Source organism: Lichenostomus cassidix, chromosome 5 (genome assembly GCF_008360975.1).
Source record: "Lichenostomus cassidix isolate B80296 chromosome 5, HeHo_3.0, whole genome shotgun sequence".
NCBI classification, from domain to species: Eukaryota; Metazoa; Chordata; class Aves; order Passeriformes; family Meliphagidae; genus Lichenostomus; species Lichenostomus cassidix.
In genome coordinates, this window is record NC_139486.1 from 23,036,616 (window position 1) to 23,052,918 (window position 16,303).

The following is a 16,303-nucleotide window of genomic DNA, read 5'->3' on the forward strand; positions in this document are numbered from 1 at the left end:
GAGAGCACCAAAAGCTATAAATGCAGTTAGTGCAGAAAGTCATAACTGCACTTACAGACTTGAGTTTTTGGTCATTCTCTCTTGTTTGTGACTCTCACGGGCCAAGTTTTGTTTATTTGCTTGCTCTGGCCTCTTTTCTGACTGTCTTACCGTTCTTTTAATGATTGTTTGGGGCTGGGAAGGCGGGTCCTGAGAAAGCTTCCATCATAAGAACAAGTGTATTTATAGCTGCTTACTTTTGCTGTTATCAAGGAACAGACCTTGAGTGTGATGGGCAGGCAGAGGTTCTTCAAAGCTGCTGAAGCATCCCTGTGGAAGGACAGCCTGACGTGATAGTACAGAGAGGGTACCTTGGTGAATACTGTGTCCTGTCAGGCTCAGGGCATGGCCATAGTTCCTAGAGTGAGACAGTGCCATGGTGATGACTGAAAGCAGGGGAGGAGTGGGATCCTGCTCAGGTAGACAAAGCTCTGTGTCCATGTGGTGGCTCAGGCAGCTTGGCAGTGAAGGTTGCTGCAAGGTACGCTGGTGGACAGACACTGTGAGTCAGTGCGCTTACTCATAGGCATATTGGTTAATTTTTTCTCTTCCATAGGATTCAGAGCAGAATCGGCTCTCCTGTCTCCCCTCAGCACACAGGGTCATCAAGGACTGTCCGGCGCTACCCAGCCAGCAATGGCCAGCTCACCTCTAATGCACTCCCCAATGGGAATGGACATGAGCAGAGCAGCTCTGGCCCACATGCAGTTTCCCAGGAGCACACCTTGTCTGCAAAGGGTAAGGCTTCAGGGCTGTCTCCAGCCCACTTTTTTGGGGCTTCTTGTTGGGGTGTCATGGGAAAGGGCAACTTTGACTGGGGATCCCCAAGAAACCCTGGACTCCCAGGACTGTGCTGGTCAGTGGGATGAAAAGGGAAGGTCAGCATGGGCATTGCTGGGCTTGGCAAAGAAAGGGGCTCTACTGAAGGAGTACAGATCAGGGGAGCAAAATGTTGATGGCGTGAGACAAGAGCCAGGGAATATGACAGTTGCATCTCAGAGATGTTGAACATCACCCCAGCACACTGTCCAGCACAATTTCCCTGAAGAGAAATTGCCTCTGTCTGTCGGAATGGTGTCTCCCAGTTTACTCCTCAGTCTGAGCAACCCTCAAGGTCAGATTGTGCAAGCAGCACAATTTCTTCTCTTTGGCTGCCACCTTGATGCCTTCTGACATGAGCAGGGATTAGGCCAGGCTGTTGGGACATGCAGATGCTGAGCCTCAGTGCTTTCCCAGCTAGGACAGATGCAAGTTGTCTTCTGCAGCTTGGCTCCCCCTGAAGCCATGATTCCCCAAGAAGACACCATGTGGCACCTCAGCTGCTATGTGTAGGGCTGTGAACCTGGTTAAAGCTGTAATCTGAAAGGGGGGCTTGAAACAGGGAGTGGGGGTTTGTACACATCAAGGGCAGCACTTCAACCCAGCTGGGGTGGGTTGAAAGGCTCTGGGGTCAAGCCATCTGGTTACACAATAATTCTGTCTGTTGTCCATTTCCACAAGTCCCCAAGAACTCTGAGTGTGATTTCCCATCGTATCTAATCTGAAGATGGTGAGGGACCAGAAGAGAACCATAGATAACTGCAGGAGGTCAGGGGACGCTCGTAGGGAGACCTGATGCTCTCTTTTTTAATGCCAGTGTGTTCATGTGGGAAGACTTCCAGTGGTTTCAGGGCAGCCAGTCTTCTTCCAACTACTGATGTGGCTGGAGAAGGAATATTGCTTAAAGCAGAAAAACTGCCTTTATGATAAAGTTAGTGCATGTGTGTCCCTTCACAGTGTTATGCCACTCCAACTGGGCAGGCAGAGAGTGCTGCTTACCATTGTTCATGTGTTGACAAACTCTTACAGATGCTGGAGCAGAAAACAGGCTGGAGTGAGCAAGGGGCAAGGAGAGACAGAATCACAGAATCACAAAATCAGCTAGGTTGGGAAAGACCTTTAAGATCATCAAGTCCAACCTAAGACCTAACACCACCTTGCCAACTAGGCCGTGGCACTAAGTGCCACATCCAGTCTTTTCTTAACACTTCCAGGGATGGTGGCTCCACCACCTTGGGGAGGGACATAGTCCCCTCTTTGCTCTGGGAATGCTTTGGAGCTTGAGCTGCGAATTACAGCTCCCCAGGCCTGGAGATGCTGTTTCCACTTAGCACTGTTTTTCTTTCATAGGGGCCAACCTGACAGAGAAGATTAGGAAGATAAAAATTGTCTTCACGCCCACCATCTGCAAGCAGACATGCCAGAGTGGGCGCTGCTACAACAGTTGCGAGAAAGGAGACACCACCACTCTCTATAGCCAAGGGGGCCATGACCATGACCCCAAATCTGGCTTCCGCATCTGTGAGCACCCCTATGCCCTCCACCTACTTTCTTGCCTGCTTCCCCACTCTACTTTTCCTGCTCTTCCTGACTCTACAGACTAAGGGCTTGGGCTGCTATAGGGAGGGGAAGAGATGGCTTCTCTCAGTGTGTTGGAAGATGTCTTCTGGTGTCTTTGGGGCTCACTCTGTCTCTGGGGGAGGAAGACAGACTTTGCCTCATTGCTCTCTTTCCTGGGCAAGCAACTCCTGTTTCCATCTCACCCCGGGTAGAGGGGATGCATGTGTTTGAGTTAGGCCTGCAGCCAAGCCTCACCGCCCCCTTCTTCTCAGAGCCAGCTCACTGCTTTAGTTGGCATCCAGTCTTGGGGCTGACTTTCATCACCTAATTTCCTCCTGTTCTCTCCTTTCACTCACGTGGCAGCCAGGAGAGCTGGCTGCAGGTTGCAAACTTATAAACAGGGCTTGCTGAAACCACTGCTCGCCTTTCAAAGCCGCAGGGATTGCTCACCAAGTCACTGGGATATCCACCTGTGGGTTGTCTTGGAGCCAGTTGGTGGGAGCAACATGCTGGACCTGTTGAGACTTGTCCTCTGAGTGTCTCTGTATCACTCAAATTCTTCCAACGCTGAGAGAATGAAAATCTTGGTGTTGTGGACACTGATGGAGGATTGTGTTCACAGGAATTTCTGCCTAGATCCCAGTCCAAAAATGTTTCTCCTCCCCCAAAACTGGGTGCTGGGCTTGAACAAATGAAACTGAAACAGGGTGGGTGTTCATCCCCTGAGATGAACCTGACAAGCCATCCAGGAATGTGGAGCAGCAGTGTCTCATCTCACACTGATATGAGTCAAGATAATCGGTCAAGGAATCCCATGCCTTGCTTGAATGTAGTGCACACTGAGATGACCTGGGTTGCTCCAAGCATCTGATGAGGTCAGAAAGGACATGACTTCGGTTTCATCTGCGGATGCTTTTTCTGAGTCTGTGCAGATGAATTGCTCCTGATTCTTTTATCCAACTCCACACTTCTCCCACTTGAACTGCTGGCAGGGCCAGGGCTGGATGTGAGACAGGCTCTGAGGATGTGGCTCTCTGCCTGTTCTCTCTGTCTGCCTCTCCCATCCTGCTGAGTTCCCTTCTGGGCTGGGAGTAAAACCCCTGCCAAGTGGGGAGGGGGCGATGCAAAAGTGAAGAAATTGGGCAGACTTGGTTACACACAGCTGCCACAGCTCCTGACCCACTCCAAGAGATCCTGCTGTGTCAGCAACACCACCTTGGCAGCCCCCCAGGACATGGGTGCCCTAGCCTGGCCATCGCCCCAGAGCCCAAGGGAGGGCTCATCTTCTTCAACTCATGACTCCAGTTGTGAGCAGAGTTTGGGGAAGATGGTGCTGCCCAGCAGCGACTTGAGCCTGCCTCCAGGCTGCAAGTGCTGACCCCATCCCAGTGCTGGGCCTGGTTCTTGGGGCGTCATGGGGTTAGCGCTGGCCAGGTCCAACTGCCTGGCGTCCCCCAGCTGCCCTTGGCCAGAGCCAGTGTCTCAGCTCCTCCCCTAAGCAGACCTCTCTTTGCCTTGCAGACTTCTGCCAGATCCCCTGCCTGAATGGGGGGCGCTGCGTGGGCCGGGATGAATGCTGGTGCCCCTCCAACTCCACAGGGAAGTTTTGCCACCTGCCAGCTCCCTCTCTGGAAAAGAAGCAAGGAGGCAGAGGCCCAAAGACCCCAGCTGGCAGCTCCATGAGGCACTCCACCTATACGCTGCCCTTGTCCAACCAGCTGGGTGAGCATGGCCAATGGCTTCAAACCCTACCTTTTACTCCTATTTGTGTGCTTCTCAGATCTTTGTTAACAGGCCTGAAGAGGCCACTACCTCCTTATGCTTGCTGTTTCAGACCAGGTTTTTAGAAAAGAGGTTTCCCTAGTTTCTTGTGGAGGTTTTGGTAGGTTTGTCCTGGTTTTGGGCCAGAGAAATATTTTCGCTTAGATGCAGTCTTCCTCTAGATTTCTTGGTGGTCTCAGTTTACTCTTCCTGCCTTGTGACTTTGCTCATGACAAGATGCTCTTTGGGTGCCAAATTATTGCCAGATTGTCACAAATGTGGTGTAAATTCATTTTCCAGCTTCCCTAAACCCTTCTCTGGTGAATGTCCACATCAACCACCCTCCAGAAGCCACTGTGCAAATTCACCAGGTGGCCAGGGTGCGGGGTGATGCGGAGGTGTCAGAGGAGAACAGCGTGGAAGCAGTCCTGGTGCCTCAGCTGGCTGCTGTGCCCTGGTACACCTATGCCCATGGGAATGGCAACAGCATTGCCACTGAGGGAGGACAGCAACAGCAGAGAGCCCCGGGCCTGCTGGGGAGGTGCTTTCGGGAGGCTCTCCATGGGCAGGTAAGAGGCCATCTGTCAAGCGTGGGAATATTTCTTGTTCTGGTGAAGGGGAGCATTTGCTTTTGGGGTACGAGGGGTGGCTTTATTCTGTGAAGCTGTTCAGTGTCAGCATGGTCATCATGGGCACAGGCAGCAATGTGTCAGTACTTGGGAAGAAAAAAATTCCTTGCTTTAGTCTAACAGAGAGACCTTGCTGTCTTGCCCTGACCAGGCTGTGCTCTGGGGCAGCACAGCCCAGACTTGATGGCTTTCACACACAGTCTCATTTTAAAAGGGTTCCCTATTTATAGCAACATTTACAGCCACGCTCTGCGATTATTGTAGGAAACGTATAAAACATAGGAAAATTCCTTTCCCTCTCAGACGATAAATGGAAGTCTGATTTCCATGGAACGATGCCTTCCTGGAGAGCTCGACTGGGGCTTGGGAAGCAAATGCACGTGAGGGACTTTCTCACCCTGTCCCACAGTCATCGTAATTTCTTATTTTGTCTTTCCCCATATGTTTCTCTTGCGTCACTGGAAAAGCATTGGAGGTTTGTGGCACCCACAGGAACACCTGTGAGCTCCCCCAGAGCAGTTCGTGCTCAGAGAGACCCCCCAGCCTGTCAGTCTGGGACTCAGCCCCATCCCCTCTGCTCCCCAGCCTTTTGGGGGCGGGGGGCTGCTCCCAGTTCCCATCCCATCCTTCAGTCACTCCCATCCCAGTTGTTTCTAGCAGGAAATATTCCTAGTCATTCTCTAGTGCAAAAATAAATGAGATCAGAACCTGGGGCTGAAAAAGCCCTGTTTCTCTGTGGGGAGATGGCAGCTCTGTGACCATGGGAGCAGAAGATGATGATGCATGGAGAGATGCTTATGGATGCCTGAAGAGGCTGTAAGAGATGCTCTGAGGGCGGCAGGGGGTACCCTTGCTGTGCTCACACCTCACTCAGCTGGGGTGATGCCGTGCCTGGGAGAGGGTGAGGAGTTCGGCGGGGAGTGCCTGCCTCTCCCTGCTCAGCCACAGCCGAGCCGATCGGTATGCGAGTGCTGGGCAGGCGGCCACGCGTGCCTGGACAGGGGCCAGCTCCAGCCTGTGGGCCCAGCGGCTCCGCTCTAATGGGGAAGCCTATAATCCAGAGGGCCTTGCCGAGAGTGGGGGAAAAGAGACTCATTCAGCAGAGGAAAGTGCCTGACAGCAAGCTCCCCGCCGGGCTGGAGTGGTGCACCCATTTCACAGGCTAATCAGCCAGGCAGGGGGCTGATCCCGGGGCTTTGCCAAGTGATGTCATCTCTGGTTCGTCTCCTCTCTGTTTGATGTCCCCTTCCCCTCTGAAGGGTGCAGTCAAGGGAGGTTCTGTCTGCACAACTTTTTACTGTCTTAATCCACATCCCCAATCCCTCTGTGTGTCAGTGGGGAGCTATGCCAAGAGGGCCATGCCAGCCTTTGACCCCAGACAGTTGTTCTCTCTGCTGGCTCTGCTACTACTGTACCAGCTGGACATATATTTCTTCTGCATCTCACAAAAGCCTGATCTGCTCCTCTCTCCGCAGTGCACCAACCCCCTGCCAGGGCTAACCAAGCTGGAAGACTGCTGTGGCAGTGTGGGGCTCTTTTGGGGTGTGGACCAGTGCCTGGCCTGTCCCCCCCGGCCAGGTAAGTACTGCTGCTGGCCAGAACCCAGGACAGTGTGAGGGACAACCTGCACCCTCGATGCAAAAATGATCTGGCTGCCTCGTGTAGCTGAGGCAGGGAGCAGAGCTGCAGGTCGTGACAGATGTTTCTCCCTGGCCCTCAGGGGAGATGGGCAGCATGATCCTCGGGGATGGGCAGCATGTCCCAGGTGAGTGTAGGGTCATGCCAGCTGCTGCCCCAACCCACCAGGGAACAGTGCTCTGGGCTGGGTGCTGGGCCCAGGCTCATGTGGCCAGCGGTTCCCACCATGCCAGCCCCACTCAGAGGGAGAAATAGGAAAAAAAGCAGCTGTGGTTTTAGGAGGTGCAGTTCTAGGTTGGAGGAGGAGCCTGCAGACTCAGCCCTATAGAGTTACGGGCTTGCTCTGGGCCCAACACGGGTTTGGCAGGGGCTCTGGAAATAACACTACATCAAACAATTGGCAGGAGCACACCTGGGGTCTGTTCCAGGGGCACAGGCGTCCAGCTCTGTTTCTGATGCACTTGGGAGCTGGACAGACTGATCTAGCAGGGGATGGGGATTCCTCATCTGCTCTGCTCAGGGTGCGTCATGACAAGCATGGCCCCTTGCACCATGGCCCCATCCTGTGTTGTGGTGGAGAGGCCATGCAGAAGGACTCCTGGCTGGAGGAGAGGCAGTCCCATGGGCACAGTGGCTCCAGCATCCAGTGCTGACTGGGTGTGGTGCAGGGTAAGGTGCACTCATCTAGTGGAATGTGGGCAGGGAGCTGCTCACCTCTTCCCTGCCTCCCTGCGTGCCTGTCCCCTTTCCTTGCTGCCTGACTGCTCAATCACATCCCTTTACTGGATCAAAGAACTAAAGAAAACAGACCCCATTGTTCAGGAGACTTTTGACTCCTGAATAGAGTGTAGGTATCCCAGGTGGCAGGTTTTGCAAGCAAGTGTGGTGTTGGTGACTCCTAGCTCTGCCCAGAGGTTGTCCCACTCGCTTACACACACATTCCCGAGAGCTGAATTTGCATCTCATTATCCTGCCTCAATTTGATTCCTCCTCAGCCAGGGGTAGAGCTGACTGGAGCCAAATTCCTTGCAATCACAGACGAGGTTGTCAGCGTCCTGGAACCCAGTCCAGATCTCGGGAGCTCTGATTGCTGTCATCTTCCCAAGCTGCATGGCTGTGCCGTGGCCTCAGCCATGCTACTGCTTGCCTGCCCTCATCCATGTGCCAGCCCCAAACAAGTCTTGGGCATATGTGGTGTGGGGGTGACCATGGGGTCTGCAGGTTCAGAACACACAAGGAAATGCTGCACACAGGCCTCACCCCCCTCTTCTTTGTCCCTGACCTTCACAGCCCCAGTCATGGCTTTCTCCTCCCATTTCCACAGCAGTCTCCCTGTTTCTCACCTGTCTTTCTGTGATCCCTCCATTAGAAAGCAGGGGGGCTGCTTAATACCTCAGTTAGGCTGCAGATTTCTGCAAAAACTCTGCACCTCCTTTCTCCTTCTCCATGCCAGGATGCGAGGTGATTGCAGAGAGTGCAGCCAGAGCTGCAGCAGTGATTTGCTCTGTTGACTCAGAGCTTCAAAATGCATCTAATCACAGACTTCTAAGATGTGGAAACACACACAAAATACCCCCATGTGCTCCTTGCAGTCAGCCAGCAAGTAGAGCAAATGCACTTAAAAGATGACTCCTAGCTGCTAGTAGGTTCCACTTACACAGCTCACAGCTCAACACATGCCCTGTGTCCCAGAAGCAGTTGCAACTCAAGGCAAATTGTCACTGCTGGTCTTCACTGAGTGAACAGATGCTTGTCTGGCTTTTTTTTTTTTCAGATTAATTCCGGGGATATATGGAAAATGTATCCCTGTGGGTCTTTTGTATTCCTGTGCCACAAGAAATTCCCTCTGGCTTTGGGTGATAAAGTTCCTCCTTGGAGACCTAATGGCTCTTGTGATTTTGGCAGGAATTCAGGCTGGTTGAAGGAGCCATTTTCATCCTGTTCAGAGGTGTGCAAATATCTTACTGCTTTGGCTACCTCTGATTGACTGCCCAGTAACCAGCCCCCAGTGCAGGAGACCACACAATGCAAGTGCAAGGAGCTGTAAGGCAGACACCTGATGGAGGCAGCCTAAGAGAGCCCAATTGTTGTGGAGTGTGAAGCCCAGGTGGATGCCATGCCTTTCTCTGGTATGTTGTCTTCACACACATACTGGTAATTGACCCCAGAGTGGAGTCAGGGAAACAGTCCCTTCTCAGTGACCTTACTTCTTTAACAGAGCCACCAAGCACTGTGACCTCTCACTGCCTTGTGCCTTGTCTGCCAGGGTTTCCAGTTCCATGCCAGTGTGAAGGCATTGTTCCAATGTTCCACGTACTTCCTGCCTGTAGACCACATCCCACACTCACATTCCTTCTGCCTTCTGGTCTTGCTGGCCTGTGCTGTGCTCACTCAAAGTCACTGGGCTGTAGTTCAGTGATCTGGTGTCTCATGCACAGAGATAACATGTCCAGTGGATGTTTCCAGCTTTCTTCTTAGCACTGTGCTCTTCAGAGAGAACTCCTTGCTCTCATGTGTCCCAGGGAAGCATGCACCAGAGCAGACTTGACAGCACTGGGAATTTAATTCCAGCGACTAGAGACAGAAATGGCAGAAGCTAGTTCAGTGTAAACACTTACAAACGTACAGAAGTGCAGCCAGGCAAGAGCTAGACAAATGGGGAAGTTGTTTGGATTGACTGTCTGCCCGAGACACTGATTGTTAGTAGAGTCTGGATATGTCCGGATGTCTCCATCGTCTGCAGCTTTCATGTTTGGTACGTGTTTGTGTGCAGAAAGACATCAGAGAAGAAGAATAGGAGGCAGGCATCTGTCCGAGCAAACTTACCATGACCAATCCTTGCTATTTTTTATGTTTTGCTCAGCATCAGAGAAGCCAAGGCACTCGAATGCTTTGTCTGCATCCTAATGAGACCATGTTAAAAGCTGAGTTCAAAATCAAGGGTTGACCTGGCCAGGAGTCTCTGTAGCAAGTGTTACTTTAGGCTCAGAGATGTGCTCCGGCTGTGTGGTTTGCTGCTGGGGGGCTGTACATTGTTAAGCCTCTTCAGAGAAGTGGGCACAGAGATGTGTGTTCAAGCAGGCTATAGTAATAGTTTCTGGGAGCTGCTGCTTCTACACAAGTGAGAACTAAAGATAAGACCCCCATGATATGCCAGAGACAGCCGTGGGAGAAGAGGGAGAGCCTAGAGCTTGCTCCATGAGCTAATGGAGCAAAGGCTGTTGCCTGACTCATGAAAGAAAGAGATGAGCCAGAGGCAGGGCCCTGGAGAGTGCCAGGATACCTTCATGGTGTCATGCAGCAGCAGTCCTTCAGCTCTGGCCAGAACTGGGTGTATGAAGTGTATTGTGTTGCAAGTTAGGATAAATCAGACGGAGACATTCAATGACCCTCCTGGGTCTTAAGTACTCGGAGGAAGCAATGGAGCACAAAATGAAAGGCTAGAACAGAAGGGTAGGAGCAAACAGGAGCTGGAAAGAAAAACCTGAAGACTTGATGGTAGGAAGAGAGAATTGGAGGCTGATGAAGCAGCTGAAGTAGAGACACTAGGATGTGGCTGAAAGGGACCTCAGGGACCAGCATGGTAGTTGAGCTGTGCTGGTGAGGAACCTGCGCTGAAGCAGTGTCCTGTCCCGTGGCAAGCTCAGCATGTGGGGCTAGTAGCAGCCACACTGCTGGGCAGAGCTACTCCTGCTTACCTGCCAGACCACTTGTTATTTTGGGGGATACAGTGGTCTGTGGAAAGAATATATTTGAACAAGGTTAAGAGATGGTCTGTGGAGATTAAACCCAATGAGACTGGAGCTACAGGTTGACACAGATGCTATGGCAAGTATGGATTTGGATATTGGTTTCCCCAAAGCCTTGGCCCTTCTCAGGCACAGGGGGATAATGGAAACTGGTAGCAGAGAGTTCTGTCCAAAGGGGATCACAGCCCTGATCTTCTACCGCCTCCCTGTCTGTGAGACCACACACCTCTGGAAGCAGCAGCATCCCAGGAGAACACTCATACAAGTAGACACCATCTCCAGTACTGCCAGAAGCTAAAGCTCTCACCTTTTTGTGCCAGTTGGTGGACTTTCTGGGTGCAGGAATAAACCTGCATTTTCCAGGTCTTGATTTTTCAGTGCCCCCTGTCCCTTATTTCCAGCTGCAGTCAGCCTGAGCATGGGTTGGGCTGTGCACCCACTGGTTGTGCTCACTGCTGATCTTCCTGGGCTACTTTCTCTCCTCCTGCCTACGTGTTTTAACTGCATTAAAAAACAAGTCTTTGAAGGCTATTGTTTTGGTTTTATTCCCACTCCCTGTGCTTTTTCAAGTTTTTTTGTCCTAGAGAAAAGTCTGAATTTCACTGGAAAGTTGGATCTTGTAATGTCTGGCTTGGCATCTGCAGCACTCCCCTAACAGACCTCCCACTGTGAGAGGGGTGGCAGCTCATCCATGGAGCCGTCATGGTCAGAAATGCTGAGTGGCTCTGCAAGCCTCATGCTCCCCTGCACCGTGCCTACAGGCATTGAAACAGTCTCAGCTGAAAATTGAAAAGCCCTTGAAAATCAACCCCCTAGTCTGCTCCTGTGAAGACATGGGGTAGGATACAGTAAAAAAGCCCTGGATGTATGGGAAGGAGGCCATGGAGGCCCCTGTTACCATGTGCTACAGGGATTCTGTGTAGAACAGTAAAGATAGGTTGGAGGTGGGGAAAGAAGCTGAAACCTTGGTAAGGTTGTGTCAGTACCACAGAGAACAATGCTGAACCTGGGAAAGCACAGCATTTTCAGAAGTGCTTTGTTCTGCACAATGCTTGTTTTACTCATCATTCATGTACAGCATTGTCATATCAGCACACCCCAACACAGTGTTACAAAACTGGGGGTTTTTAGGTTCAAGGTGTCTTGTCACAGTTGGAAACCACCTTGGGAGCAGAATGAGGACCTCTGTTGAAATACCCAATGGCAAACACGAATTAGAGTATTTTTCCTTCAAGCGTATTTTTCACCTTGAAGATCTTTACTGATCATGAGTAGAGGCAGATTTGTATCACATATGTAGCACTGGTGCATGACCTCCCCACCACTACTACCATAACCTTTGTTGAGGCATTGGAGAAAGTCTTGTTGGAGCCTGCTTACAACAGACCATCCAGAGAAGAGCAGTCATGACAGACCTGGACAGAAGGATTTGTGTCTTTCCCTCTTGTCCATTCTGCCTTAGAACTGAGCTTATCCACACAGCCACAGCCTACTTCTTGGTGTGGCACCTCTAATATATCTTTGGAGGCTGCTGTGGGGTCCAAGCTGCTCTGCTCTTCTGCTGGTGAGCTCAGCAGCTCAGGTCCTCTCTGCCTCTCTGCAGTGGAGGCTGATCTTCTCTACTTCAAACTAAACCAGGCTGAGGTTTGGCTGAGTCTACCACCCCCACTTCTCCAGATGTCATGAAACCATTCTGGCTCCTCTCACCTCCCAGGTGCTGGAAAACATAGGACTAGCAGAGCCACCACAGCTACCCTCAAGGTTTCTCAGAGAGTTGGTGTCTTTACTATGGTAAATGGAAACAGTCAAAATGAATGAGCTGGCTTTCAGGAAACGGGCATTTCCTCACTTCTTATCTGACCACAGGCTTGCTTCTTCCCCTTTTAACAGAGTGATATTGTCTGGACTAATGCAATGTATTATCTCATCCAACAAACATTGCCTCACTTCACACCCTTGTTGCTACCACCACTAGGAGAAGTTTTCCTCTTCACCACCACCCTGAGCTTCTCAAGAAGGTTTTTGGGGAGTCAGGGCCCTTGGGTGAAACCTCTTCTCCTGGGAAGTGATGAAAAACTAGCCTAATTGCTTAAAGATCATCCTGCTAGGCTACAAAATCCCTCTGCTGAATTTTTGTGTGTTCATTTCCTTTCTTGTTATGCTCTACCTGAGTATTTTTCTAGCAGGGGACAAAGGTGCTGGTGGGAGTCCTGGGCTGTGGCTGTTTCACACTCACCTCCTTTCTGAGCCTGTGAGCTTATTGCAGGCATGCTCCTTTGTATGAGCCCAGCCCTGACAGGGATGCCTGGTGCTTGCAGAACTTGCGGAGAACTAGATGGAGTAATGAGGAGAGCCAAGAGGGACTTCTAATGTGTAGCTACCTGGTGACCATATTGCTTTGGCACAGTGTCTGCAGGGCTGAAGTGCCCAGGAGGCAAGGCTCTGAAATCACACCCTTGACTCAGGAACCAGGGCGCTCTGCCCTCAGCAAGCCTGAAATCTGTCTGCCTGACAGATGCAACTCAGCTGCTCCATCCCTAGCCTCAGGCTCTGGGAGAGCCCTTCCTGGAGAGAGTGTAGACAGACACAGTAGACTGTGGCCTGTTCAGCTCTGGATGCTGACAGATTTCTGCCCTTTCTGATCATTAGATCAGCTTTTTCCCTTTGTTGGGTTCCAAAGGAATAGCCTCCTACCAGCTGCATGAGAGAAGATTGGATGCTGATCCCCTTTGCAGGAAACCTAGGTGTCCTAGGCTGTTTCTTTTCAGAGGATTTTGGCCTTCTCTGTTGTAATTCGGCAACATCAGAGCTTGTGGAAGGAAATGGTCCTCTACTCAAGAAACCAAGCATAAAGCTGAGAGTTAATAGCTTACATCCTCCTGCAGCCACACACTGTCTTCTCTTGTGGACAGGTCCTGGCAGAAAGTGAGCAGCCTCCATCCAGTACTTCAAAAATATCTTGGTTCCCCTTGGTACAGAGAGATCTGCTCACATTACATTACAGTTATTCTTGCCAGGGAACATGGGTTTCTTTGCAGAGCTAATACATTTGTCCATAGCTTCACAAGTGATTTGCTGATGTAGTGAGCTGCAGGTTTCTTCAAACTAGAGTTTTATAAGTGCTAAGGTGGCACAGACCCACACACTCACCTGCCCACCACTGGTATTTTCTGCCTTGCCCTCTCCCCAGCAGCATCTGGCGGAGGGATGCTGCAGAATCTGTTTCTCCGCAAAGACTTTTCAGAGGGGGAGCATGACTCTGACACATCATCACTGTTTGATCTCCAGCACACTTGGCTTCCGCTCAGAGGGCTTGCACATAACAATGGTGCTTCGTTTGAGCGTCTGTTATCACATTGTGCTGAGGTTGACAGATGCTTCCAAGCACAGTTAATGCCTGCCGGCAGCCCTGAGCCCACAAACTGTGGTGTGGGATGATCTGAAATCCCACCGAGGTACTGAGCATGGAGCCCATAAACCAGAGGTTTTTTTGCCATCCCTGAAGGTTGGAAATGTACCCAGAGATTCCCAGTATCACCAGTAACTCCCTCATCCCTAACATCCAGATATTTGTTAGCACCGCCTGCCTACAATTCATGACTGTTGAAGGGGGTAAATCAATTTTTTTGTCTTTGTCATTAATTCAGCCGCTGAGGATCAATGTGCACATGGAAAACCTTGTAGCTTCATTTAACATCCCTGAGGAAACCAGGTTTTCTATTCTCCTTCCTGGTACAAGCTGGTAATGACTTGTTCTCCTGTCTTTTATTTCCTAAGTGCTTTTATTCTAGGAGGTTGGTCTCTAACTTTTGCCTTTCAAGAACTGTCCTAGAATGGCTTTAAATTGCGTTATGGAGTTCAAATGTTCAGGACAAAGAGTTATGGACATGCCTGCCCTCTGCCCCAAGAACGTGGTCTTAAACTTTGCAGGCTTTGTGGTCTTAAACTTCACAGACTTTTGCTGTGAGGATGGTCTCAATTTGTCCCTGGTTCTTGAAAGCTGCAATGTGTTAGTAACCTGCCAGGCCCTCAATATGACTATTGCCATGGAGGGCTTTCCACATATGACACCAGGGAGTGAGCTACTGATGCCAGGCAGGAGGAATTAAGACTGGTTGGAATATGGCTGGATAGTCACTTAGCTGTTGCATGCACTCCTTGTTCTCAAGAAAAAGATCCAGAAAATTAAGAAGAAACCCCACCCTGGGAAAATCCCAACCCTAGGCAAAGTACCCTTGTTCCTACCCCACCCCATGCTTACTCACTTCCCAACCCATCCACTCTTAGATTCCCCTTCCCTTGCTCCAAAATACGGTGCCTAAATTTGACTTCCATTGAATTTATGGGCCACATTTTACTTGCCTTTAAAAAATTTGGAGAGATTTAATTGTGCGTGTTTATAGACCATTTTGAAACCCACAAAACTATTTTAAGCAGAAATCTGAATTTTTCTTTGATGAGAGGGATTGGGGCAGGAAATCACATGCAGTATAAAAAGAAATGTAATAAACAGGGCCTGAGCTGTTACTTCAGCAGCTTGTCAAAGACCTCAGCCATTCCTTTCACTCTGATCCCCCTTGTCATGTGCCTCCTGGCTATTCAAACTGACCTAAAAGGAGATGAAGTGACACAGTGATAGATATGAGGCATAGGCAGCACCTCTGGGTCACCTGTTTGGCACTTGCCAAGAAGCAGAAGACACTGCATGGATAATGTGACTGCTCCTACATTTGCCCTGGGAGTCATCAGAGGCCTGTCCAAGGCAGGCCTAGGGACCCTTTCCCCTCTGGAAGGAGAGCACAGAGAAGGGGGGACACTGGTGGACTCTACTGCCAGTGTCCCACACTGTTTGCTTTTTTTTCCCAGCACACCCTGTGATTGAAAATGGGCAGGTGGAGTGTCCCCAGGGATACAAAAGGCTGAACCGGAGCCACTGCCAAGGTAAGTATGTTGTTTTCATCTTTCTCTCTCCTTTGTGGCTAGCACAGGTTTTTCCCATGAGAAGTTTTCTTGTGTTTTGTAAATAAAGATAAAGTTTGGATGTTGTTGGAACAGTGTCCCAGAACTTGGGCCGTGCAGGCCTGGCCAATCAGGCCTGGGGGAAGGCTTCTGACTGACCAATCTGGGTGACTTTTGAGAACTCTATATATGTGATGAAATCAAAACAATAAAGGTCATTCCTTCTTGCCACTGAGAACTGATGCATTCATTACTCTGCTAGCTGCTCAACAGCGACACTCCTCACATCCACTGTCAGAATTGCAATTATCTACACAAAATACATTTATCTAACTCCGTGGTATAGATCTGTAAAGAACCTGACTTATAAAATCTCTGTGCTTTCATCAAGAATGAAGGAAAACCAGGTAGCACAGGACTACATGACTCAGCTGACAAGCACAGTGGGCACATAGTTGGGCCAGTACAAAAAGCCTCCCCTGTTAAGTCCTACTGACCCAGTAAGAACCTGTGTGTACACTCTGCTAAGTGTGAGTATAAAAACACTTCTTCAATGGTCTGAAGCAACAGAAATTCTGTTGCCTAAAAATATTTGTGAAGATTATCAGCTTGTTCAGTTGTTAATTTACAAGTGGGAGAGTGCCATAAAAGTGATGCCTTCTGTTCTGAGCATGTCACTTGTCCACACTGCTAGGCTGCCCTGCCTGCCCCAGGCTGCCAGGATCAATATATTTCTCACTTCCCATGGTCCCTCAATTCCGTATGAGGAAGGCACCATCTCTCCCCTTTTCTCTCTGGTTCATGTTTATTTGGCATCTCTTGGACTTACACTGCCTGTGTTTTTCTGTGCTCTGACTAAAGAGGAATTTTATTGTTCCTTTCTTGTGATTCATGATAAGCTGAGAGGTGTCATCTCGCCGATGCAGGGGGGAGCAAACCCAGGGCTGGCAATCCAATGATTCATCCCTTTTAGCTGGGACTTTCCACCATGCTTACTTAATTAATGATTCAACCTACCCACATTGTCCTGAGGGAGAACTTTCAGCAACACAACAACTATACTGCCTGGTGCTCAGTTCTTGTCCCTTATGTGGCCACAGACTGGGCTATGATTATGAGGAACTACCCAGAGACGTCAAATGAGAGTTG

General features: G+C 50.2%; 1 protein-coding gene across 7 annotated transcripts in view; it reads left to right on the top strand.

Annotated features, from left to right (window-relative positions):
* LTBP2 (latent transforming growth factor beta binding protein 2) overlaps positions 1 to 16,303 on the top strand; it is a 73,142-nt gene that overhangs the window by 32,627 nt on the left and 24,212 nt on the right. For all 7 annotated transcript variants that reach the window (XM_085061782.1, XM_085061787.1, XM_085061786.1 and 4 more), the window contains exons 4-9: positions 596 to 777; positions 2,209 to 2,379; positions 3,940 to 4,140; positions 4,480 to 4,748; positions 6,284 to 6,386; positions 15,062 to 15,136. In XM_085061782.1, coding sequence (XP_084917908.1) covers positions 596 to 777; positions 2,209 to 2,379; positions 3,940 to 4,140; positions 4,480 to 4,748; positions 6,284 to 6,386; positions 15,062 to 15,136 — 1,001 coding nt within the window. The remainder of the gene's footprint in view (positions 1 to 595; positions 778 to 2,208; positions 2,380 to 3,939; positions 4,141 to 4,479; positions 4,749 to 6,283; positions 6,387 to 15,061; positions 15,137 to 16,303) is intronic.